This window comes from Passer domesticus, chromosome 3, assembly GCF_036417665.1.
Source record: "Passer domesticus isolate bPasDom1 chromosome 3, bPasDom1.hap1, whole genome shotgun sequence".
In the NCBI taxonomy this organism is placed as follows: domain Eukaryota; kingdom Metazoa; phylum Chordata; class Aves; order Passeriformes; family Passeridae; genus Passer; species Passer domesticus.
In genome coordinates, this window is record NC_087476.1 from 103361380 (window position 1) to 103388478 (window position 27099).

At 44.2% G+C, this 27099-nt stretch overlaps 2 protein-coding genes across 2 annotated transcripts in view; one reads left to right on the top strand and one right to left on the bottom strand.

Annotated features, from left to right (window-relative positions):
* RMDN2 (regulator of microtubule dynamics 2) overlaps nt 1-27099 on the bottom strand; it is a 148095-nt gene that overhangs the window by 47006 nt on the left and 73990 nt on the right. The window lies entirely within an intron of this gene.
* LOC135297329 (cytochrome P450 1B1) lies at nt 18799-26199 on the top strand. Its single transcript, XM_064414760.1, has 3 exons — nt 18799-19936; nt 20694-21710; nt 23307-26199. The coding sequence occupies exons 1-3, from the start codon at nt 19917-19919 to the stop codon at nt 23917-23919; spliced, it is 1650 nt and encodes a 549-aa protein (XP_064270830.1). The 5' UTR covers nt 18799-19916; the 3' UTR covers nt 23920-26199.

The following is a 27099-nucleotide window of genomic DNA, read 5'->3' on the forward strand; positions in this document are numbered from 1 at the left end:
ATGAAAACCCAAAGATTGGAAAAACCCAGACTAGACAATGACAAAATGTTGTCTGAGTAACTGCAGCACCCCATAGCAGCTATGCATGCTCTCAATACATGGGAAAATTGCAACCAGTGAGGTTTACAGGGATGTTTACCTACAGGCTCAAAAGATCAAATGATGTAGAACATTGAACTTGTTTGTTTAAATCTGAGGGGGTTGATCCATGCAAATTTCACAACTAGCTCAGGTTTTTACATCCTTTCTAAACCTGTTTTTGAGCCCTTTCAAAGTACTTCTAAAATTCCCACTGCTCACAGAAGTACCCAGTCCTCTTCCCAGTCTTGCTTGCTCCTGAGTCTAGTTGTTATTTCTTGGCAATGAGTCTCAAGCTCCAGCTGTACTTTACATAAAATGCATTTCCTTTCATCTGTTTGGGATTTCTCATATTTCATCTCCTTTGCTCCTGTGTTGTGAGAAAGGTAATAAAAGCAACAAGTCTAACTGCTCTAAATGCTTTACCGTGTTATCCAGTTTTACACATTCCCTTTTGCTTATGCCATCCCAAATGAAAAAGCATCAATCTTTTAATTCTCTTGGAAGTTTGGATTCACTGAAGCAGGCAGAAGAAGCCTCTTTCTACTCTTCATGTGCTAGAAGGGGAAACTGCGGAAGCTTTGCTACCTCTGCAGTCAGAAGGGGACTGATGCATCATGCCTGGTGAGGAACATCTGAAGACATGGAGATCAAATTGCTGGACCAAGCACGTTCCAGACAAAGCCAGCTTTTTTTATGCATCAGCCTGAGGCATCCTTAGAAAATCGTTTGCTTGTAGACTTCTTAGTTGTCAGGTAGAGGAAGGCAATGAGTAAATTAGACTATCAGGTGCTTTCCTGGGTGACTCTGTCTCTGTGCTGTCAGTCACTAACAAAAGCAGCTTCCACCTCACATGTCAATTGATGAAACAGGAGTAATTCATTTAGTCACCTTAAGATGCTTCTAAATCCAGTGCTGCCTTCTTTCCTTTCAAGTCAGAAACTTTACTCCTCTTCTAAAGCATTGCTGACGGCAAATGTTGCAGAGCTGTGCAAATCATTATTGTTCAAACACTTTTCTTTAGTTATTGTTAGGTTTCAACATTACTATTTCAAATCCATCTCAGAAACGTATTTCCTAAAAGGAATAGTGATTACAGTGGCCCAAGGAGAATACAAGCTTTGTTCTAGTGAAAGCAAAGACTCAGATTTCAAATGTCATTGCTGGTTTAATAGTTTTCACAGCAGTCTGAGGAAGACTGTGAGGAATAAACTCGAAATAGATAAATAAATATCTATTTCTCATAGACATGAAATGATGGAAAAACTGAAGACTGCCGTGAATGGGCCATACTATATGGGATAAAACTTGCTGTAAGTGGGAATCCTCATCTGAACACTTTTGCATGAAAGTGGACCCAATATCTCATTCATGCAATGCACATAATTTTTAGAGAGGCCCAAATTCAAAAAAATGAAATACTTGGATTCTCCACAGCTCAGGCCTACTTCATCTTTCCTCCCAGAGCCACTCTACCCATCTGAGCAACATCAGCGAGTTGGAGAGGTCTCTTATTGTTTTATAATGCAAAAAAAAATAAAAGCTTCATCCAAAACTAGAAACAATTCACATACTTCTGAAGATGCAATAAGAGAGCTGGGGCACAAACAGATAGTTTTCATATAAAGAAATGCAGATGAAATGAATGTGTCTAGATCTGGATCTCTACTGTTTTTATCAGACTTAGTTGTCAAAAAAGACTGAGAGCAGGAGTTCTGGCAGCAAATCTCTCCCTAATAGCTGCATATGAGTTTGTTGCTGCTCCAGCAAGAACAAGGTTGTATCAAATGTAAAAAATAGGAGCTGGGATTCACTAGTCTGAGGCCATGAGGAAAAGAGACTGGGATGACTGTGACAGACTTCGGAAAAACCACCTGCTTTGGAAACCAAGGCAATGGCCAAGTCCTGAGTGTGCACATTCATGGTATCCAAGACATGCAGACTGAGTAGCTTAGAAAAGGCTCAAATGATCCTGGGAAGCAGCCTGCCCCTGCATGGCTGTGAGGCCCTCTCACTGCCCAAAGCCTTGGGCAACACCAGCGTGTACTGGCATGCCCAGGTGGGCATCCCCATGGTGCCCTGTCTGTCCCCAGGCCAGCCCCTTCTGGCACTGAGCTCTGCTGGAGCCCCCACCACACCACTGAGAGGGGACAAGGGCCATCCACAGCCCTCTAAGGATCCAGCAGGGCCTGATGCTGCCACTGGGAAGAACCATGCCTGAAGACTTGACTGACAGTCAGAAACTTCTTGGAGAGAAGAAGGAAAAGGAAGACCAGCAACATTCAGTGCTACAAATTAAAGAGTTTTTAAATAGACACTGTAAATGTTGTCACATAAACAACAAAATTGGCAAAATATCACTTTAGTTTGGTTCAGTATTGTTTTTGATCAAAACCTTGCATGCTATCAATGTTCTCTCTCAAGCACAGCATGAAGGAGAAGAACGTGACACATCAGGAAAGAAGGATTGCTGAAGAATGATTAATGTAGCCATGTCCATTAGCTCTGTAGTGAAAAGCTGCATTGAGAAAAAATATATATGCATAAAAAGTAAATAGGTGTAGTATCAAGCCCCGTGGGGCTCCATACTGCATAAAATGAACAGATGTGGAAGTCAAGAAAAATATGCTCTGAAAGGTATTTCATAAAATTCAAGACTTGCACCCACAAGAGCACTGCTTCACTTCTGGCCAAAGAATGTGAAACTACTGAGCCTGCCTCTGTGGACTAGGGTCTTGTGGCTGAATTGTCTATTAAAGGATGACCTTGTGATGAAGCATGCCCTTCAGCAAACCTCTGATGATAGATCTCCTGTTCACTTTGACTGAAGTTTATAGGAATTCCAGGACCCTGGGATCTCTATTCCTGTAGTTTAGAGAGGCCAGTGGGTTCAAAAGCTGTTTGTGGGTCATTAAGACACACACATATGTGCAGACAGCAAGTATTGCACTTGCTTTTTCTCTCCAGGAGACTAGCTTAAACCAGACAGTCTTCTCATCTGCTCACTAAAGGAAAGCATCCAAGAGAAATGTGGACAAATATTTTGCAGGACTGCTGCCTACTTCTTTTAAATAATTGCTGCATTAGGAGAAGTTGGAACAGTCTCAGAGATCAACACATAGTTCAGATTTCATGAATAGCTGAGCTTGAAAAGCCAGGAAGGAAAACAGTCCAAAAAGGCTGTAGGTGGTCAAGCACATCTGCTAAGGCACTTGAACGGGATCAGACTGAAAAAACAACAGTGAAAAACAAAGTGATAGATGAGTGCTGCAATGGCAATAGGACATAGAGTCTTACCCTTCTGTACCATTTTCTGACAAAAATATCCCAGGTCCTAAAGACAGCCGTGAATCTGTCCTGGAGCCAGCACTGGAACCAAAGTGACATACAGAGATCTGGTTTTACACCATTTAACACCTTCTAAGCACATATTTTATATGTCTGTGCTTCCAATGTAAAAATATACCAAATAGCAAATAGACTTAGCTGGCAAGAGCCATTTCCAACCTCTTAAACTTCATGAAATTGTTTCAATAAACACACAAAAAAAAAGGAATATAAAAGGAAGCTAATACTTTAATAAACTTAACAATCTTTGGTGTTCACTCCTTTGATGACCCAAAAGGAAAATACATGTATCAAGTTGGGCATGTGACTCATGGTAATGTTTGTCACTTTTCCTCTAGTAATCTTGTACAATTTGTTATGTTTGTGGTTTATAACTTAGATAAAAATAGATCATCATCCTGAAACACAGGATTTATAAATCTCAAAATACATGCAAATTTGTTTCCGCTCTATCAGATTATTTATCCTATTAACAACTAGTCTGATTAGAGAAGCTCTGCATGCTCACACTTATAAACCACATTATCAGCTTCATTTAACTTCAGTTGAATTCATGCCCTAACAAGTATTTATCGAGATAATATGAATGATATCACATATTTGGCCATAAGGGGTTTTACAAGTCATACCTGGCTAGACAGTGTTTATTCCTCAGACTCTTCCGTAATTACAGATATTGCTTAAGCATCAGGTGTGTGTGCTGGTGCTCTGAAATGCTCCATGTAAACACACCTTGGAAAACTGACTTACCACCTGTGGGGAAGATGATATCATACTTCCTAGGTGGTATTGCCATAAACCCTCAGTTCACATTTGCTTGTAATATGAGACATGGGAAACACATGCTGCATGTAGCTAGAAGAAAAAAATGACACATCTCACTTTTTAATCGTTTCAACGTTCCACAGCATAGCCAAGTATTTTGTGGTGTTTTTTTAGTGCAACGTTCTTAACTAATGATTCTAGTCTTCATTCTCACTCACAATCTTTCACAATGGTGCCCTCATTGCAGTAAGCCTCTCATGCTAGAAGACATTAGCTTTGTCATAGAAGAAAATTTTAGTGAAAATCAAGGAATCAGCCACATATACCATGGAAAACTGGTCTGCTGTCAGAGAGGTTTAGCCTGAATCCTTCCAACTGCCCTGAAGAAAGTCCAAGTCAAAAGAAATGCTACTGCATATGCTAAGCCAGAGAGGTGTGAGGAGCACATGAAGAATCTTATTGGAATACAGAAATGCCTTGTAACAAATCCCACAACAATCCACCATTTCATGTGGTTAATAGGGAAAGTATCTGATAATTTGGTGCAGTAATCAAATGAGTCCTCCACATCTGCTATGAGCAGAGGCGTTTACCAGGGATGTGGAGCTACTGCACTTGCAGCAGCTCCAGAGAGGCAATTTATCCTAGTAGGCTCAGTATTTCTTTAGAAAGGCTCTCATTAGAGTCTTTCACATCTGCCCACTTTACAAAATTGCCCTCTTTCTACTTTCTGTCCCAAACAGCACAGCTATTTTGAATGATAAAAGATATGCCACTGAAATACTAGAGACATTTTCTGAAGAGCTGGAATAGACGTTACTGAAGGAAAGAAGTTAAAGATGATTTGATGAAGAAGATGATCCTACTGTATACTCCACCCAAATAAACACTGCTGTATTTTTTCAAGCTTCAAAATAGACTTGCTGGGAGATGAGAATGAGAAGTCAGGAGTGAAGTGTTTTCCAAGAAGATGATAAAAATAGCTTCTGCTAAAGTAGAATAGCTGCTCCTGGGGACACATAAACCCATGTGTCATTCCCATGAAAACAGGAAACATTTTTAATTATCACAACATTGTTATGACTATAAAACTAATAAAAGCAATGTAAATCAAAGGGTCCTACACATCCACATATTTAACTATTATAATTTCTTCTCACTGCATGTATTCAAATTTTTTCATTACCTCACAAGATCTTGCTTCAGGACACATAATATTGAAAAGAAACTCCTTCCTGCTTGAAAAAGAGAGGCACAGGCTAATACAAATAGCAATCTTGAAGTGATGTGTCACAAGATTATCCTAAAAAATAAAATATTTTTGTTATACTGACTTGCACTTTTTTTGAGTACTCTGTCCTGCTTTAGAGAAAAAGCAGCACAGGGGAATAGCAAGGTACCTGGAAAAAAATTACCAAGAATCACCATAACTCTGGGAGCTTTAATTTACAAGGAGACTTGTGGGCTCTATCTAAAGAAAACTAAGGGGAGACACCATATCAGATTTCAAATGTATTCAAGACTGCAGACAGAAGAATTTATTCACTGCATCTTTAATGAATAAAAAGTGATGTGTCTCAACTGCAAGAAGGAAACCTGAAGCATGACATTTGGCAAAGGGTAACAAAGCCCCAGATGTGCTGTCAAAGGACAGAGTGGGATCTCCAGAGGGAAGGGTTTTCAAGAGAGCTCAGACACACATCTGTTGGAAACATTACAGGCATATTTGATCCAGGTTTGGCAGCAACAGGGTGGTCTGTGTTATCCTTGGAGATTCTCCTCAGCCCTCCATGACTCCAGATCTGTAATTCTTGTTCTTGGCAATTTCCAGCTGTATTTTTCAGTCACTTGACCTCCTAGGCGGCTTGGTCCATCTTGTGCATGGGGACACAAAGCCAAGGAACAAGAGGTCCCAGTGGGGAGTTCTGTGCCCTCTGGATGCTCAGACATGCATTGCTGGTACTGGCAGATGTGCACCTGCAGCCAAGGTGTGTCTCCAGGTCTCAGCAGGTGAACCACGCAGGGGTTTCCTCTCCCATGAGCCAGGCATGACCACATCCACAGCAGGGTTGGAGTCATTTGTCCCAGATAACAACCTGGCAGGTGTAACATAACACACTCTCCCTGACCACACGTGGAGTTGACTCTGTTTTGCCACAATTCTTTTCCTACCATGTTTGCTGTTTTAAATCTCTGTTTTCTTGACAGATTTCCCAAAGGAGTTTATAAGAGATGCCAAGAAAATGTTTCAAGTAGGGTGAGCCAGTATCATCAGCCAGCCTCAGCACTTGGCATTAAGATGGAAGTAAGTGTGGTGCCTAGCTCATATTAATACAGGTCTGACTTGTCAAAACAAGGTTTGGGAATAAGCAGAAGCAGGTGCATGTATTTTATTCCTCCTGGTATAGAAGATGTTGGGATTTTTTCTCACATTTTCTTAGTAAGACGAAAAATCTGTCAAATGTTATCCATACGTGGAAACACTTAGCAAGTTATGCCAGAATGTAAAAAGATACTAGGTGTAAAAGGTAATGCCAGACAGAAGTATGAAAAAGGAACATGAATAAGTAGATAAAGTTCAGGACCAGAAGTAATTAAATTTGGTTTTATTGCCAAACAAGTAAAAAATGTCAGGGACGGCCTCTGGAAAGTCCCTAATCATGTGGTTTCATTGTTTTGCTCTCTAAAATGGAATTTTAATAATTACCCACCTCATAAGTGTGCTGTAGTGCTGTGTTTAAGAATGATTGCGAAAGGATCTGTGATTAGCTGACAAAAAAATGTTGTTCCCATCATTATCGCTATGATCTGTGCACATTTATGCAAATACATCTGTGTCCCTAGGTGATTTATTTCAGATGCTGGCTGGAATTTAGATGTAATAACTCCTTACACTTAAATTGTTTTCCTATAGTTAGTACAATGGATTGACAGAGTTACTTATACTTATTACAAACTGGTTTGCTGTATAATCTGGACAGTTGCCTAATCTTAAATCAAGATCAAATAGGGAAGAACCAGTATAAATTCATCCTGTAATATGTAACAAGGATGCTGCAGAGCAAAATATATTGAGGTGGGGTACATTAAAATCACAGGAAACAACTCTTTTTTATATATCAAATGTTGGCTTAACAAACAGAATCCATGTACTCACCTGTTGAAATAATGATTTCAGCTGACCTTGATGGAAGTGGTCATTATTGGAGGAATTGTGCTCCATAGAGAACAAGTCAGGCAACAACTCAGTAATACAACTCCACAAGCCAAGCTTACTTGGAATATCTAAAATACCTGGGCTGTAAAACTGCCATGAACTTGCTCTGTCAGTTCAGATTAGTCCAGATTATTCTAAAGATGCTGGGTCACCTGTGCAGAGGTAATGTCAGATTGGATAGGATTTCTTTTCATATTGCTCTTATGGGTATAACATCTCCCTGTGCAGCTGGCATAAAGAGTAAACACTGTGATAGGATGAGTTTATTGTGCCAGATGATCTGATAGCACATTGAGGTGGCATTACTGTGCATCCATGGATCCCACAGCTCAGCATGCCAGGAGATGGCTGGCCAGGGAGGAGGGTGCAAGCTGTGCTACTTTGGTTTCCAACAATTAAGAGCTTGAAGGAGATCTAAATGAAGGGGTTGCAGTTGTTAATGTTACCAGAAAGGAGGACTGCTCATCAATGTGAACATTAAAAATCATAGCAAAATCATCTAACAAGACTGTCAACTGACAGAATTGAAAAAGCACTCAGATATGAGTGACATTACCAGGACAAAGGAGAGTCAGCTTCAGAACCCTGCAAGAGAAAGCATAGAGTAGGCAGCTCCCTGGCTGCTTCCACCTGCAGTGTTTGGGAAAAGTGTATTAAAGTGCACTAAAGTGCACCAGGGCACCACCATCCCTGCTCTGCAAAGATACCACGGGCCAAACAATCCTAAAATGAGACACAGTTTAAATTCATTCACACCAATCAAAACAAGATAGAAGCATGTATCCGACAACAACAGCAGAGAAACATTTTTCTAGCTTGGCAAAACCTCCAAAGAGGAGCCTTTTCCCCTTTGTGCCTTTTCCAGTGCTGTCTTGGTACCAAGTTTTTCTTACGTTTACCTCTTGTGTGGTGATCGTGTAAGTTCTGGCTGGAAATCCCTGAGAGCTAGAAAAAACAGCTTCGGCCCTTGTTACTTTTCAAGATATCCACCTAAATACCGAAGTCTTTATCAGCCTAAGCAAGGCAAAGGGTTTCCATCACTTAAACTTCGCTACAGGTTTCTCTTCAATACACTGCTTTCATTAACTAAATTTGACAAAGTTCCCAGATGCTTATGCAGAAGCTGCCTTCTCAGGCAAGGCTGCCATTCAGGGACATGAGTATTGAAACTACTGACCATCAGATAGGCACCATGAACCAGTATCATTTGTATCTGGTTTTCTGTACTGCTATTCATCTTGTTGGTGTTCAGCCTCCTCTGCAGCATACCCAAATCACTTGGGATGCTAAGCTTGTTTCCCATGTTTGCAGCCTGCTGAAGCCTTCCTCTCTAACTTGAATCAATGTGAAAATAATTACTTAAGTCAAATGGTCTATCATTTATCTTGATTGGAATAACTTTAAAGAAAATGTTATGCTGCTTAAGTCAGTGGGATAATTTAGAAACTATGGAGTTTGTCAAGTTTTTTCAAAACCTGCTGCCATGCAAAAATGTTTAATATAAGATTAGCATGATTGGCATGATCACTTTTCCACAAGAAGTATATAAGCAGTGATGCTGCAACTAGTCCTTAGTCACACCTACTGAACTATTTGTACTTCCCTCCTCTCTCTCTCCTGGCCTGTGCACTCTTTTGGGACTGACTTCCCACTTACCTCCGCGGCAATAAGTGCCATGCAGGCAGAGCTCTGCCCACTTTGGAAACTGCAGCAGGTTGTTACTGCTACCCTATTTTTACTTTTGTATTGTTTCAGACTTAGCGTCCATTTTTGTGATCCCTATAGAGCTGAAGATGACAGTAACTGGTTATGTGATGTCAGGTTTCCTATCTGAGAATTTAGAATTTTCTGAAAATAGAAGATGTAACTCATGCTCCAGCAGCCACAGTTTTGCAACCTGATCAAATGCAAATGCTGAGTATTAGATAGATATCCTGAACTAACCTCAATCACTCTACTTTCATCTACTTTTTATCTCCAGTAAGTCTTCCTCTTGCATGTACAAGTGAAATGTAGGCCTGCTGCTTCCTTAGTTCTCCATATCTGCCTCCCGACACTTCTCTTCCAACAACATAACTCAGGATTACTTTAATGAAGGAAAAGGAAAATATTTTACTATGCTTGTCACATGTTCTTTCACAGCCTGTATGCTGGTGGGCTTTCTTGCCCAGGGGGAAGGGAAAGGTCAAGGCACAGAAATACCCAAGTCTTCTTCAGCTTTCGCTCCAGGATACAGTTTATTAGCCAAACATGATATTCATAAAGTAACACAAAGTAAAGCTATTCCCTGACCCAAAGCCAGCTGCAGGGGCTCCCAGGCTTTCCATGCCAGAAAAAGGGCACACATCTTCATCTAAACCCCTGATGAATCAAGTGACAGGCAGGCAGCCTGTAACCCTTTCCTGACTGTTTAACCCTGTCACAACAGAGTTTGCTGTTGTGATTGTTTCATTCCAGGGCTGGAGTAGGAAGTTTCACACTTTTTCAAATTTCTAGGTGCAAAAAACTTCAAGGTTGGTTTGGATTTTTGTTTTGGTGGTTTTTTGAGGGTTTTTTAGAGGGAGTGGGAGTGCTTTTGGTTTTTTGGGTTTTTTCATGCATCAGTGCTTACGTCAACATTAGGAAATTTTGCTACGCTTATTAATAAACAGGTTGTGGACAGCAATATGTTTGGGGGTTGGCTTTGTTTGGGTTTTTTTTTTCTTTGGTTGGGTTTTTAAAATGAAAATCTTTGCTCCTCAGAAGAAGCCTGTAGAGACATTTACATTTTTATAAATATACTGACCCCATAAAGACCAACTGTGTCTAAGAATTCACAGCTTTTGGGAAGTTGTTGTTAGATGTGAGTTTTCTACACTCATTATAAGTATCAAGACAAATGGGGAAGAATTAAAATGCAGATATGCAAAACCTATGGATTTTGGATTCTTAGAACCAAAAACCAGGGTAAATTATAAACTAACAAGGAAAAAAAAAAGTTTTTAAAATAAAACAAATTCCTCAAGAGGGCAGCTAAGGAGGGTTGCAAGCAAGAAGCAAAGAAACCCCCCCCCCGCCAAAAAAAAACAGAGGAGAAGGGGGAAAATCAAATGGATTTATTTTGAATATATAAATGCCTTTTGCAAGTAGACCATGGTTGCCTGATGATTGTGGGCTGGTGAAGGTGGAAGGCAGAGTTGCATTGCTTGACTTAAAAACACAAGTAAAAAGTCAGTCCATCAGTCATTGTCCTACAAATGTAAACAACATTTTCTTGGATGCTGGCTGTACAAGGTCTGTCTTAAGCTAGAGAGCAGTAGAACAGATACTGGGCAGATCCACACACAATGATCACTCCTAATTTTAGGTGGAATCTGAGGCAAAAAAGATTAAACTTACACAGAGGTCTTGTAACAAAAGGTGCATCTTGTTTTCCGTTATTTTAACAAATATTTTATGATGCCCTCATTTGTAAGAGTAGCACTTCACTTTCTGTACCTTTTCCTGCTGTTTCTGAGAGAAGAGTGAGTAGAAGATCTGTCCCTTAAATCCCATAAAGCTTAATTTAATTCATGTTGCTTTCAACTCCCTGGAGATAAGAGGTGGAGCTGAGAATGAATGGGATCCTTTCCCTTTCCTTAACCTCCAAACAAAATGTGTAATTAATTCCTCCGGTGCAGTCCTTAACACTAGGTTAAAACACATAGCAGCAATAAAACCACTGGAGTTTAAGACCACAAGGTTAATTTGTCTGGCAGATAAGGACACTTCCTTTCTGCTTGAAGACCTAGCTAACTTGATGTGAAATCACTGAAAAGAAATTCTTAGCAAACATCACTAGGCTTTCCCAGTGAGTGAGTGAGTGAGTGAGTGAGTGAGTGAGTGAGTGAGTGAGTGAGTGAATGAGTGTGTGGGCTGAGCACTGGAGCCCACATCTCCTTGCTGTAACTGTGCTGTGTCTTCTGCTGTAACTATGCAGCCCATGAGGGCCCTTTATATCTTGCTGAGGGAGTTTAGGTCAAATGAAACCTCTCCAAACTGTGTGGGGGCTGAGTCCCGTTCAACAAAATGTGGATCCCCTCTCTATCCAGGCCCCCACACCTCAGTCAAGGTGTGCATCCCCACACACTCTGCCCTGACTCTGCTGCCATTCATTATTTCATTTGTAGCTTCCTGCTCCATTTCCAATCTTCTGCCTGCCATGCAAGAGTATGCACAAACAGGCAGGTGTAAATATTCTACCTGCCTTTTTTTTGCCTAATTTTCATGAAGTGTTCATGACCAGTTGCAGGTGCAGCTGGAAACAAACTACAGCCTGGAAAATGTGATCATACATTCCTTGCCTGAAGAAAGGGCAAGACTTGGTCTCCACACAAAATTGCAATAGAGGCCTTTACATAAATGGTGGATTAATTAGGAACCAAATCAGGTTCTGTCACTTTAAAACTTTCCTCCACCCTCCATCACCTCCATCCATCAGTTGCCTGCAGCATGTATATTGAGGAATCGCGTGCAAACCTCACCATAACCCAAGGCTTAACATAAACTATGCTCTTTCAGGTCATTGGCAAATAACAGGTATATCCGGTTGTGCCTTTGTACTTGCCTGCACGCAAATTAAAAGCGCATGTAAAGTTACAACAATCAAAGTCAGTCAGGGGGAAGGGGAGGAGAGCAGGGGGATAATAACCGGGGGATCAGGTTATTTATCTTCACAGGGAAGCCACTGAGAGAAATCTCCTTGCATGCCATTTACACCTCAAAAGAAAGATAGGGGCAAACCTGGCTCTTGGCCAAAGCCATCCCCTACAGCGCCCTAAGCTGTGCCTAATCCTGTCTCTTCCCTGCAGCTGGTACAGACGCTGTTACCTCCGCTGCTGCTACTTCTTCCCCATGGTGCTGCACAGCATTTTAAGCTTCCTCCTTGGCTCCAGAGTGAGTGTTTCCATGGGAGACAACAACAGCCAGGATGGACTGTAGGTTCTCCTCTTGGAAGAATTTTCTTCTCATGGTCTCACCTACTGCTACTGTCACCACCTTCAGTGCATTGCTGCTTCTGCAGCTGCTTCAGCCCTTATTCCCTGACAGAGCCAGGCTCTTCCTGCAGGGTGACTCTGCAGCTGCCCAGCCACCCCAGGGCAGGCACAGGCTCCCACACTGTTCTCCCTTCCAGAGGAAGCCATCAGCCACCCTGAGCCTGGGTGTGGGTTGCTTGGGAAAGGGAAGAATTTATGGCAATTTTTTCCCGTCTTTCTCCTTTGGTGTGCCATGAGATTAACAGGCATTAGCAAATGCCTCTTCCCGGAGTACCGTGACAAGATGAAACCTGCCCTGACTGGCACCTGCAGTCTGTTCCCTCATGGTCTTTGATCTGCCACTGCTGAAGGTTAGAAGACATGAATGGCTCAGAAACAGACACTTCCTTGGGTTTGCTTCCAAATGCTAGGAGCATGTAAGTGTCAAAACCGCTTTTTCTCCCTGAAAAATTTACTGAGGGACAGGGGAAAATTTTTTTATTAATATTATTCTTATAATTGTTACTTGCCTTACAGAAGAAGTCAATCATCTTGCTCAAGATTGTAGCCCTTACCTAGAATATTTTAAAATTCTCCTAAACTCAATTTTCCATCAATGACCACAGATACCACAAAGGGAGTTTCCCTTATTCCATTGGTTTGAATATACATTCTCCAAATCTTTGTTCAAATTAAAAAATGTAGAAACAAATAACTCCCATTTCCCTTACCCTGGGGAAGAGCATAACTAATTCTATAGGCTACGGTATTACCTGCATACATCCCAGTCCCAAGTATTTGAGTAATTTCATTTACCACTGAAATGCAGTTACCGCTGGAGGCAAATGCACCAAACCCTTTCACAACAGAGCAGAGGAAGCCAAGAATGCCCTGTACAGAGGGATGTGCAAACATCAGCTGAATTTAATCAGCCAAATCACAGAAGGTCCTGGTTCAGATTCGTGCATTGTCACCTGACGGGATACTTCAATGAAGTCAGTGTAGCATAACCACAGTTTCTGGTGGATGAACTATCACTCTGCAGCTTTTTCACAAATACTATTCAACACTTTATTGACCCACAGTAGTGGAAGGGAGAAGGGGGGGAGCATGTTTCCTGACTCATTTGAGCAGGGCTATCTAAGAGGTGACATTTACAAGCAACTCCTTGACTGAGTGAAATTTATTAGGTCCGTAACATGAACCTCCTTTGGGAAATCCCAGCTAAAGGCCTGTCTCTTCATGATTAAAAGCTAGGGAAAGTCCTCATGATGGAGAAATTATTGCGTTCCTCTTTGGTTCAGCTGCCATCTCAACAAACAATTTGTGCCCAGTGCCACATCCTCTCTCAGAGCACCTGAAAACCTGAAAGCAGCAGTACTAAGGATAACAATGTTTTTAAATGCTGAAAACTTCCCATTATAAAATTTTCAATTTTCTAGACAAGAAATTACTCCAGGTGCTATGGAATGCATGCCGAATAGTACAAGAAATTTCAACATATCCATGACCACTTGTTCTGCTGTCAAGCACCAAAAATGGCACACACTAAACACAACCCAAATTACCAATATTTGTATCATGGGAAATGATATTTGTGTCATAAGAAATTATTGGTTGGGAAGTGGTGAGATGAACATTTATAGGCTGGGATAATCAATGGCTTGGGGAACAATATGGGAAAACCCATATTCTCATCAAGGAACTGCAAGTTTCTTCATTCATCTGCAAGTGCCTACTTGCACAGAGTTCCCTTAGCTGTAAACTCTGGGTTTTCCTTCACTTATAATATTACCTTACTTTAATAATCTGGTCTGAAATTTTCTATGCCCCCAAAATACATATTTTACAGGATAACCTTTAGAAAAGGTCTGTCCAAAACCAGTTGAATGTATTTATGAGAATGAGGAAAGTGTTCATATTAAAATAAGAAGTGGCATTTTCTTTGAAAAATTTTGTCTAATGCTCTAATGCAGGGACTTGACATTTGTTTGGAAAATGTCTTTTTTCCCAGATTTGTGCCTTGTGGTCATCCCTTGATAATTCATTCAAATTTGGACAAATGTCCAAACTCTAAAAAACCGTGTTTTGCACATCCATAGTAAAGACTTTTTGGAACTTCACAGGCAAATCTTCAAAACCTTCACTCCTACAGAATATGCTTCTGTCTGTGAGGGAATTAGACTTTGCTTTTAGCTGTAGCCCAGGACTGTTTTGAACAAGCATCTGCCAATACTCTGAGCATACATGTGCACTGGCGCTTTCTAAAATGAAAAATACTGAAATCTTGGAGTTAATAAACCAATTGCACTACAAAATTTGTATCACTGCTACTAATACAACACCCAAAAAAGTCTGGAAAACAAAGGAGAAATATATCACTGCTTGTTAACCTAACTGCTTGTATAACTGCTTTGTCCTTAGTAATGTTATAATTTTAAAGCTTTGAAGTGACCTAGCACATCCTAAAGGTTATAAGATTTAGATACTTCAATGAAAAGATGGACACAGCTCTTGGTGCTGCAAACCTCAAAACCAGTGAGGATGCAGAGGTGCCAGATGTCCCTGGGAGCACCCCTGCTGCTGCAGCAGGAGAGTGAGCAGGCACAGCGGTTTGCCCACACATCACATTTGAGGGCAGATGCAATAATGCACACCTTGAGCACTGTCTAATCTTTCCTAAATGTCATTTAATCCATTTACTTCAGACTACTTCTTTCAGAGCACTTCAAAAGAATTTGTATAGTGACAGTAAAAAGACACACAGAAAATACCATGGATGAGGGCCCGACAGTGTGTAAATTAGATTTTGCTCTTTCGCCTTGTAGCAGAAGCCAGTTTAAAAAGACATCTTAAAAGATATCCACAAAGGTATCAAGTCTGTGTTTTCCTCTCAAGAAAGGCTAAGCTGTATTGTTTCATCTAATACTGTCAAGAAAAGGCAGCAAACTTTGGAAAGAAATACTATAGGAATCAGGCAAAATTAGAAGTTTCAGAATCAAGTTTTATGCTTGAATTAAGTATAACATCATATCCTCATTTCTGTAATCATACCTGTGCATTGCCTGTGTGGAAACAGACCACAATGTATGCCTTTAATTTCTAAGTAACGTGAAAAATGCAAACAGATGGAGAGGCTACAATTCAGTCTACCACTGAACTGAGCCCCAGAAAATGTTGGGAGGCTCCTTGCCTTCCCACAGCAGCTGTGGGAATTTGGCTCAGAATTAGAAGCCAAATTTAGAGTTTTCAATAGCAAGGCAGAATTGAAAATGTGAGCTGGGATGTCAGTGGGAATGCAGGGAAGAGTGAAAGTCCAAAGAAAGCTGCAAGTTAATGAAGGTTAAGAATGTGATATGCAACCACAAATACATATGCTTTAAAAAGCATACCACAAATGCTTTATTTTAGGCCACAGTGAGTGGCCTAAATAAATAATCCTGAATTATGGAGCTGCAGCTGGCTCCTATGTATCGCTCTGGGTAGCACTGAGGATGTGGCTCCTTCTATTTTGCTTACATCTCAAGCTTGGCATGACCGGAAATCTGACAAACTGAGCCAAACCAAGAGCCTGCATCAGAAATGATCTCGCTACCATCCACACTTGTGGTGCTGCTGTCTCAGGCTGGCTTGAACACTGAGCACTCAGTGCACTCTGGTGACCACGGAGCCAGCAGCCATGAGGCTGTGGCTGGACTGAACACAGCTCTTTTGCTCCAGATCTGAAACTACTTGAATCATAATGGTAACCCTGCATCACATGGGATCACCACATAAATGTAGTCTGAGTGAGCTGTTGCAAACACAGAGGTGTACAGGTTCTTATTCTGATTGTAGTCTGGCTGTTGTAGTGATTTGAGACTAGAGTTGAACACTAGAGGTATGTCAGTACATCTGTACAATTTTAAGCAGCCTAAAACAATAGGATATTGCACTTGGTTATGTTTCCAAGAGATTTGTGTTTTACAGTTATGCTACTTGTTTATTCATCTTATATTGCACATACTTATATAGTATTGTGCAACACTCAGAATCAGACAATCAGAAACAACATTGCCAAGGTCTGTTTAACAAAAAATGGCTTGGATCACTCTACAAACAGTAAACAATTTGTACAAGCTCTATGCTGAAGCAATCCCAGGATAAAACATTGCTCAACTAATCCACCTTGGGATTTTGTAAAATTAAGAGAGAGGAGGAAAAGACCCATAGTCCCAGGCATGGGAAAGAGAGAAATCTAGTGTGGGAGGGCTCTCCATGAAAAGATGCAAAAGGAAGAGGTAAGAAAAGAAAACAGAGCAAGGTCAAGTCCATGAGAAATTCCAGCTGATGCTCGTGAGGATTTATGAGCAGCTTACCAGTATTCAAAAGCAAAGACAAGGGCTGCCATGGTTAGAAGTAAAACTAAGAAGTGAGTCTTCAATACCTGGTTTAGGTAAGTAATTCTTAACACTCATTGAAAGTGTTAAAAATCTCTTAGGGGTTAAGGAGTTTTCTTGGAAGAGGGAGAATGTGGCAGACAAAATTTCGCTCTCAAAGGGCATATGAAGATTCTCTAGGTTGTGCAATTCCTCATCCTTTATCAAATTTTTACCTCCACAACAAGGACGCTCATCCACATACTTAAGCAACGTTATTCAGAGTCACAGAGGTACTGATATCCCCCATAAACCCTGCATCTGGCATTCCTATCAAATCAATCAAGATTTTTAAGAGATTAGATCTGAATTCCTCTCCCTTGATCCCAAACCAACTCACTTCAAGCCCTCGAACTCCTTTTCTTTACCATATATTATATAAAATAGGATTTTCTAGACCTCAGAAATAATTCCTTTTACTTGGCATGTATTTTCAGTGACTCAGTCTTCACTGCCTAAAAAAACTAACCAACTCAGGAACCTAGGACTGGTTTCAGTAGGATCTGCATCTCAATTAAGTCCCTAGAATGAGGAAAAAAAGAACACACATTCTCTAGGAGCAATTCTGAACTCCTATGCTTCTACAAACAAAATAGGTGAGAAGAATAAATACAGAGGTGGGCAGGAGGGCAATTTGTAGAATACAGCAGAGACCAAGGGACTAATCAAAGCCACACAGAATCAGAGCCTAAAAACTTGGGTGAATGTTCAGTGTATACAGTCAAAAGACTGTAATAAATGCAATAGAGATCCAAAGCTGTAAATAGTACAGGGGGACCACGTGCTACTATCACACCAGAAGAAAATATCTAAAATAGGTTTTCTTTCTTTCCTAATGGTGACAGAACTCCTGAAGACCAAAGAGAAGTGGAATGAGAAATAATTAACATTTCCTTAGAGCATTAAAAAAAAAAAAAAGCACCAGGACTTATAACTCCTAGGCTCCTGCCTTAAATTTTGAGTTTCCAAACCATTACAGTAGAAATGTAGTCTTTTCTCTGTACTTCCTGCAAGCAGCCAGGAGCAATCCAATTGCAATACAACTAATTTAGTTGTTGATCCAAAGAAAGAGTTTAGGGACTAACTAATGAGATCTGGAATGCCTGGAGTTTAGGCAACTTTTTAACACAGTTATCAAGAAAAGGGCAAATTTACCTGCTGGCAATAAAAAATGCCCAGCATTATAACATAAAGCTCAGGTAACTGATCCAAGCTAGTCCTGACCACCCAGATCCAGTGCCTGGAACAGATCTTCTGTTCAGTGGCAAAAGATCAGTGCCACCCAGATATTTCTCTGGAACTTTGCCAGAAGACAATGTCCATATCTCTTCTTTGACACGAGACAGATGAAGGAGGGAGCAGTGACAACTTTTCCATAGCTGAGTGGTTATTGCATGTGAAATTTGGGTTCAATCTTCTAATAGTGATGAACTAACCTTGGTCCCATAGGGATGGAGCTATCTTTGCTTTTTTTTGAGGCTGGTGAATATGTGCAGGACCCTTCAAGTTCACCCTAGAAGTGGGGCTGGGAAAGGGAAGCTCACTTTTCCCGACACTGCTCAGAAAAAGTGGTTTTGACACCTCTGTTACTTGGCAATGACAGGAACAAGCACCAAGCCAACAGACGATCCGAGGCTGATGCTAGTCTGAGCAAGAAGGAGCATCACCATCTGGAAGAGCCTGGGACAGTGACAACAGGCAGGATTACACTTTTTACCAAAGACAGAAGCAGTAGCAGCCTGGCCAGGACCGGGCTCACACCCTGAGCTGGGCTGACTCCCAGCATCTAATTTTGTCTAATCCCTCAATGCTACCAAAACATCGAATTTTCTTCTCATGACGTGACTGTAAAGAATCTGAAATAAATGTTGTGTTTTCATATTTTTCTTGTTACTTCAAAAATGACAAGAACAAAGCAAAGTCGTTCTGTTTTCTTGGGGAAGGATTTCCTCCGTCTCTGGGGGTTTTGCCGTCCCAGTTCCCCCAGGGCGCCGGAAAGCCCGGGGGTGCTCGGAGCGCCGTACCCACACGCCTCTCGCCAGCTCTCCCAGTGCGGGCGGAGGCGCCAGATTTAAGAATAAAAAGGAGCCGCAAGCGGGAGAGCAGCGAGCGCAGGGCGGAGGCGAGACCGGAGGGCACCGGAGCCGGCCGGGGTGCGAGCTGCCCGGGGCTTCCCAGCCGCATTCTCCCCGGAGCTGGTGTCAGGTATTGCGAGGAGGGGTAGGGGCCCGGGAAGGAGATGGCTGGAGGCTTTCCAGCCCCGGCTCACGCAATGCTAACTCCGCACGCAACGGGGAGGCGACAGGCGGAGGAGGGGAAGCTCTTCGGCTTCCTCAGCCCCTAAGATGCAGGCGAGACTTCGCCTCCCGACAGCGAGAGCTGCGAGCCCGCCCGCCACCCCTCTCCCCTCCCGGCACCTCCTCCGCTAAAACTTTTGGCCCCGGCCATAAAAGCGTCCGCGGCTCAGCCGCTCCGCTTGGCGAGGGCCCAAGGGCAGCTGGCAAATAACTGCGACCCCTCAAGCCATAGGACGGGCCAGGCAGCGGCGATTTGCCAGCGGGGCCGTCCGCGTCCCGCCCGCACCGCGCGGCGCACCGCGGATGCCGCGGGTTTAAAGGCGGGAGTGGCAATGCCAGGCGCCCGGGGTGGCGGCTCCGGCTCCGGCTGAGCCTGCGAGCAGCGGGCCGTCCTCTCCGCGCCCTCTGAGCCGCTCGCCTTTGCTCCCTGCGGCGGGCTGGGCTGGCCCCGTCCCGTCCCCGCAGCCCAGCAGGCGGGTGGGAGGGAGGGAGAGAGGGAGGGGGCGCAGCAGCCCGCTCGCTCCCGGCCCGCGGAGCTGCTCGGGGCAGGTGGCTGCCTTGGGGAGAGCTCCGAAGGGTTAAAGAGCAGGGAAGGTGATAACTGCGCTGGGATCGGGCGCAACTGGCATTTGCCTGCACATGACCTGCCAAGCTCCGGGTGACAGGTACCGGGGCTCTTAATGAGTTTCCCAAAGGCTTGGATCTGAACGCCGCCGTCGCCGCTCTCCTCGGAGCCGCGGCTGTCCTTTAGAGCTGCCGCCGGCTGCACAGCTCCTCTCCATCCTCCTCAAGGTCTCGGATGGAAGCAGCGTGCAACAGGTCAGTTCTGCTGCAGGAGCCCGCCGCTTTTTCACCCCTTCATCCTCTCGCTGCTTCTGAACGGCTGGAGCGGGTGGTCCCCGGGCACGGGATGGGAAGCGGGACCAGTCAGCACTGCCAGGCGGAGTCCGCAGGCATCCTCCGCAGCCCATCCCCGGCGCGGCAGACCGGCAGCCTGCGATGCCGCGACGGGCCCGAAGGTGCGGGGAGGAGGGAAGGGCTCGGGACGGAGAAGGCTCCGCGGCCGTGTGCGGAGGTTTCTCCGGAGCAGCGGGAAATTCCGACAGTGGGGCGAGGCGAGGAACCCGTTTCTCGCAGGGGCTTTTTCGCCGGGGGGAGTGATGTGCAGCGCCGGAATTAACCTGTCCCCGACGCACGGCAATTGCCTGCATCTGCGGAGGCTCGACAGGCGAGAGCATCCTCCTGCTTTTCTGTGCGCCTCTCTCAGCCGTGACCTGTTGGATCTCTCGCTGAGAACTTTCCTTACCGGCGAGAGCAGCGGCTTCCCCGCCAAATACGACTTCGATCTCTTATTAGGAGCTTGCCACTTGATTATCGATTATCCCTTGCTTTTCGCACAGGGCTTTAGGCACACGAAGAGCGCATAGCAAGGACTTGCGCGAGCGCTGGGACGGGTGCCGGGGCTCCCCTCCGCCACACCAGCGGGCCCCGCCCGGGCTGCCCCTTGCCCGCGGGAGCTGCAGGTCTCCCCACCCCGCGGGGACGCTGCCCGCTGACCTTTCTCTTTGCCTTGCAGCATGGCCCTCGAGAGGCTCGGGGAAGCGCTGCGCGGCATCCCCCCCTTGCAAAGCTCCCTCCTACTCCTCCTCTGCCTGCTCGCCGCCATCCACCTGGGCAAGCTCCTCCTGCAGCATCGGCAGCGCCGGCGGCAGGGCCAGCGCCGGGAGCCGCCGGGCCCTTTCCCCTGGCCCCTGATCGGCAACGCGGCGCAGCTGGGCAGCGCCCCGCACCTCTCCTTCGCCCGGCTGGCCAGCACCTACGGCGCCGTGTTCCAGCTGCGCCTGGGGCGCTGGCCCGTGGTGGTGCTGAACGGGGAGCGCGCCATCCGCCAGGCCCTCGTCCGGCAGGGGGCCGCCTTCGCGGGCCGCCCGCCCTTCCCGTCCTTCCAGCTGGTGTCGGGCGGGCTCAGCCTGGCCTTCGGCGGATACTCGGAGCTCTGGAAGCTGCACCGGCGGGCGGCGCACGCCACGGTGCGCGCCTTCTCCACGGGCAGCCCCGCCACCCGCCGCCTGCTCGAGCGGCACCTGGTGGGCGAGGCGCGGGCGCTGGTGGCGCTGCTGGTGCGCGGCAGCGCCGGCGGCGCCTTCCTCGACCCCTCGCGCGTCCTGGTGGTGGCCGTGGCCAACGTGATGAGCGCCCTGTGCTTCGGCCGCCGCTACAGCCACGGCGACGGCGAGTTCCTGCGCATCGTGGGGCGCAACGAGCAGTTCGGGCGGGCGGTGGGCGCCGGCAGCCTGGTGGATGCGCTGCCCTGGCTCCAGCGCTTCCCCAGCCCCGTCCGCGCCGCCTACCGCGCCTTCCGCGACCTCAACCGCGACTTCTACGGCTTCGTCCGCGGCAAGTTCCTGCAGCACCAGCGCAGCCTGCGCCCCGGGGCCGCCCCCCGCGACATGATGGACGCCTTCATCCGCCTGCAGCGGGAGCAGCCGTGGCTGCAGCTCGAGCACGTGCCCGCCACCGTCACCGACATCTTCGGCGCCAGCCAGGACACCCTCTCCACAGCCCTGCAGTGGCTCCTCATCTTCCTCATCAGGTATGTGCCGGCGGAGGCGGCAGCGCACCGGAACGCCTCACCGGCCCGGGGTGGGGGGACATGCGAGCCCGCCCGGGGTGCGAGCGCCCGCCAGCCCCGGGGGAGCCCCTTTAAACTGCACCGCATGGTGCTGGGAGAGCTCCCGCGGCGGGAGCAGCCGGCCCGAGCCAGAGCATGGAGCTCCGGTGCGGGTGTAGCCGAGGGCGCGGCCCCGGCAGGGACCCGCCGTCGGGTCGCGGTCTGCGAGACCGGGCAGCGCCAGCCCGAGCAGCGCCGGGTGCCTCAGCGGCCTCCGATTAACTAACACGGAAGCTCTGGGAAACCTGCCAGGAAGAGATAAGGAAGTATAAAAGAAAATAAATCCCACCCTACTCAGGCGGTCGGGTTATGGTGTATAAGGAGAGGCTGGCAGAAAGGCAGCCGAGTAAAACCTGAAAGTAACAGATTTTAGCAGGTCAAGATCAAGCAGATCATAGGAACAGGATAACAACCGCTTAAGCGCGGTAAAGAGGTCGTGCACCGCTTTACAAACCCGCTATTATGCTGAGCTGCCGCTGTGTGCCTTCCTTGCCATTGCGTGACTGGGCAAGGCAGACCCCTCGGGCAGCGGGCGGCAGCGCTGCCCTGGCACCGGCCTGGCCGCCGGGACACTCAGAGACGGGAGAGAAGGTGCCATTGCACCGACTCGCTTGCCTATCCTGGCTTTTCCTTTCAGCGCCTGCTTAATTTGTAGGCATTTGTAATGCAAACATTATCTACTCAGTCGCTTCTTGAAAAACGGGCAATTATTTAACACTCCAGCAAAGGGTGTGATGCCCCAGTGTTCACATAACTTTTGGGTTTCTCCCTATTTCTCATGTTTGCCCAGCATTTGACATGTGAGTCTGCTGCAGGAGGAAAAAGCAAGCATGCAGAAGAGAAACTTGAATACTTAAAGCAAATGAAGTCTCCTGGGCAAAGACAAGATGTATTAACATTTTGATCTTATTTGGTTACTGTGTAGACTTCTAAACCGTCCAGACTTCAAGACAGCTTTAAATACATCATTGAGAAAACTTAATTTGATATTAATCAGAAAATGTTTTCTCAAAATAAAAGTGGGAATCTCATAAAGCCATTCTGACAATTTAATAATTGCGTTTTTTTTTTCTAGCTTAGAAACCTCAAGGCTTTCAAAGATATGAAATATGTCTAGTGATAACAAACTCCATGCTAACTTTTAAAAGTCACATACAGAGCTGGAAAATCAAATTCTTGTTCCCATGGAATATGCAACACTTAGAAAAGACAAGTAATTCTAGTTTTAGAATAAATTTTCAAAGTTGGATCAGAATATTCACTTTCAGCACACTTTAGGTTATTGTTATTTTGTTATGTTGAGAATCAGTGATATGGGATATTAAAGTAAAAACTGACCAAATCTAAAATTATCCAGTGCACAGGAAGGTTTTTTTTCAATACATTTAAACTCTGCTCAAACTGCATCATTTAGGATAGCAGTGAGATTCTGTGAGAAATGTTTTCAGCAAGGATTATTTGTAAGAAAAATTCTTCGAAAGTGTTATGTACACACACACATCTTGTTTTAAATGACAGGTATCCGAAAGTGCAGGCTAAAATGCAAGAAGAAGTGGATAGGATTGTTGGAAGAGACCGTCTGCCGTGTGTTGAAGATCAGCCCCACCTGCCCTACATCATGGCTTTCCTGTACGAATCCATGCGTTTCAGCAGCTTTGTGCCTGTGACGATCCCACACGCCACCACAACCAACACCTTCATCATGGGCTACCTCATTCCCAAGGACACCGTCATCTTTGTCAATCAGTGGTCAGTGAATCATGACCCAGCAAAATGGTCCAACCCAGAGGATTTTGATCCAACAAGATTCCTGGATGAGAATGGGTTCATCAATAAAGATCTTACTAGCAGCGTGATGATTTTCTCCTTGGGAAAGCGTCGGTGTATTGGAGAGGAGTTGTCCAAGGTGCAGCTCTTTCTCTTTACCTCCATACTGGTGCATCAGTGCAATTTTACTGCTAATCCAAACGAGGACCCTAAAATGGACTTCACCTATGGGCTGACCATTAAACCTAAACCATTCACCTTGAATGTTACGCTTAGAGATACGATGGATTTGCTGGATCAGGCTGTCCAAAGACTGCAAGCAGAGAAAGCAGCCAGTGAAAGTCAGCTGTCAGCAAATGCCTAAGCAATAAACCTTGCATCTACAGATAATCCCCCTCTCTCTTTTTAGACTTATATAACTCATATCTTGTTCTGGTGATATTTTTGGTACATAGCCAATACTACACGTTGTAAAAGCAGGAAGAAAAGTTGCACAAGGTATAATTCAAGTAATCTTTTTAATTCTAGAAGGAGAGCCAGGGGAACAATATATTAAATGATAAAACATATGCAATTTGAAAGTAAGCCTTTTCTTTTCTAGCTTGTTCACAGAAGTTGTCAATGTAAAGTGCTTTTTATCTACTGACTGGTTGGAGCATCTCCAGGAACTGTCTCTATAATCTTTTCCATGTCTCCATGTGCTATGCCTTAACTCTTAAGTTTGCCTTCAGTGACTGCACATTCAGAAATGAAATCTCTTATTAAAAAACATACAAAAGCAGTTGCTCAGAACATTGCAGCCTGTTTCTGAATTGACTCTGCTGGAAACTGCCATAGGCTCATGGCAGCTCTGCTGTTCTGGCTGCTGGGATGTATGTTAATGCCTCAATAATATATGTTCACATGATTTTTGGTAAAATGGCAATGTAAAGTCTTGCCTTCAGCATTCCAAAATGTTTACATAAATGCCTAAAACAATAAAAGTCTTGCTTGTAAGCATGTTTGAAACTAAAATTCATGTCTTATATGAAAATTAGCAGAATGTCCTAATATAGTAACTTTCCACAAAGTTTTGAAAGATCAGAATTTCTGTCACTAGGTGGCAAGGGTGATACAAATCATATGCTAATCTCTTCATCAGCATGTTTAGGAACAAAGTAAGTATTTGAATTAGATTTATAAAGGTACAGCTGAACTTTTTGTTTCTTTAGGAAGGAGTTAATATGGTTGTCCCTAAGCACATAGGTAAGTCTAGTAAAATCCACATTGGCCCAGGTAGGTAGAAGTGAGATTGTGGGGGTTTCTATTAAAATGTTAATGCCACAAGCCTCAAGTAAAGCATACAGCAAATAATACCTCTACTCACCAGTCATTCTGTTAGGTTGAGTTAAATAATATATCTGAAAATCAACTATTTACTTTTAGTACAATTTGTTTTGAACAAAGTCTCAGAAGGAAAATTAACATTACATGTCCTAATTAAAGTACCCATTAAGTGAACAAAATTACTTTTACAATATTTGTGAGGCAAAGTTCATAATTTTTTTAAAATACCTCATTTTAAAGTAAAACACACATGAAACTTTATGACGTTGAACCTCCAGCTAAAGTTTGTTTCACAAAGCTGCATATTTCTCTAGAAAGCAAACAGCCCTACACAAGTGCCTGATTTGAAAAGTGTTGGGCACTTCTTTGGAGCTGCAGATCATCTTTAATTACACATGAAATCCATCAGACATGAGAGTACCTCACGTGACTTGCTGTGCTCAACAGAGTACCAGATAAGGTATTAGTAGAGCTAGAAAAACAAGGTTACAGTGCTGCACAGTGAAGTAGCTCTGCTGAGACCTAAGCAAGTGAGGATTTGCACTGTGACTTCTGATAGATGGCCAGTCTTAGTCACGCTGGCAGCAGGGACAGAGCTCCTAGTGGCACTGGGAAGAGCTGGCTTAACAACGCAACCCCGATCTTAAGTACAAGCTTTGCTGCTGATTTCAAAAACCTGAATCAAGCCTACAAGCACTGCTCTATAACCCCACACAGTAATAATGAACCTGCTTGAAGTCTCTGCCTTCATATGGCATCTGTCATCTGTTTTAGAGCTAAAAACAGCTTTCTGCTGCATACACATGAAGTAACCTCAGGTGTTTTTCTGAATTATGTACAAGTTTGTGATATCCCAGAACTTAGCCTACATCTGTGAAAAGCTTTATAAGATACTCAGCATTTTCATATGGAGATCTACATTAGATCAAATGCTAGCAAGACAATTTTTCTTGTACCTTTGTAAGTGCTGTTATTAAAATAAAGTATGTAACCTACAGCTGAATAGTTATTTTAAAGCAAGGATCATCAATTCATATTTTAATAAAAAATGTCTTTTGCAATTTTTTACCCTTCCAAAAGCTTTAACTCTGCATTGGCTACTAGTGCAAAATCCATCCACACTGCTCATGTCAGTCAGGGGGTTACACACCATATAGCTGTTGGTCACAGAAAGCCACATGTATTCTGTGAAGTTATTCAAATTTAGTAGCACCTATTTAGAATGTATGCAGTCATTTAGCAAGCTAAATTCTATGGTAATTTTGAGATGTATCATTGTGTTACCAAAATATTAAATAAAATTATTCTTACAGTACCATTGCTTAGTTTATATATAGCCTTCTAACATCAAGATAAAGAAAATTATTATCCAAATTGGAAAGTATTATTATTTTAGATCTTTGATCATATACTTTACATCTTCTTCCCATTCCTGGATTTTAAGGTTTTTCCTTCATGCTGCCCTTACAGCTTCTCAGGTCTGTCTGCCTGTCTTGCCATCTGTGTTCGACATCCTAATGCTCCTTGCTAAGAACATTCCCTGCTGCTTGCCTCAGGACTGATCTGAATTCTCCCCTGTCTTTTGCTTTTTTCTAATACCTGTTAATCTCTCCTCAGCCTGCACAATCTCCTCTGCTATGTCCTTTCCTCTGGCATTTCCTTTTACTTCCACCTTCCCTCTTTTCAAGCCCACAGACCGGTTTTCCTTTCTCTGTTTCCCTCCTATATAGAGTGCTGGCATCTATATACTCCTGACTCTGGGGACCAATTTGTGCTCTTTTGGCCTGGGTACATACTCAGGAGTGCCAGGAATGGAATTCTCAGGGCCAAACAGGCCTTGACGTGTCCTTGCAGAGCAACCTCTCACAAAATGAAGGCAATCCCGTGGTGAAGGGTGGCTGTTACTGCAAATGTAAAGCATTTCTTCATGATGAAGCATCTCCCCCATCCCTTGGTCTTCTTTTCCTCAGTCTGCTACACAAGCCTGCTTACTTCAGAGCTGTCTTAGAAATGACCACATTTTCCCTAACCCCAAGGGAGTGGAACAAGGTCTGGGTGGGACAGGAGGCTGGGCAGACTGATAAGCAGTAGTTTCCTTCTGATTTGAGATATTTTTAGCTGGAGTTTCCCCCTGTGGGGCAGGATCTAAGCTCAGGCTGAGCTGGTGAAATCAGGATCACAAGTTGAAGACAACTTACAAAGTCCTCCTGGGAACAGC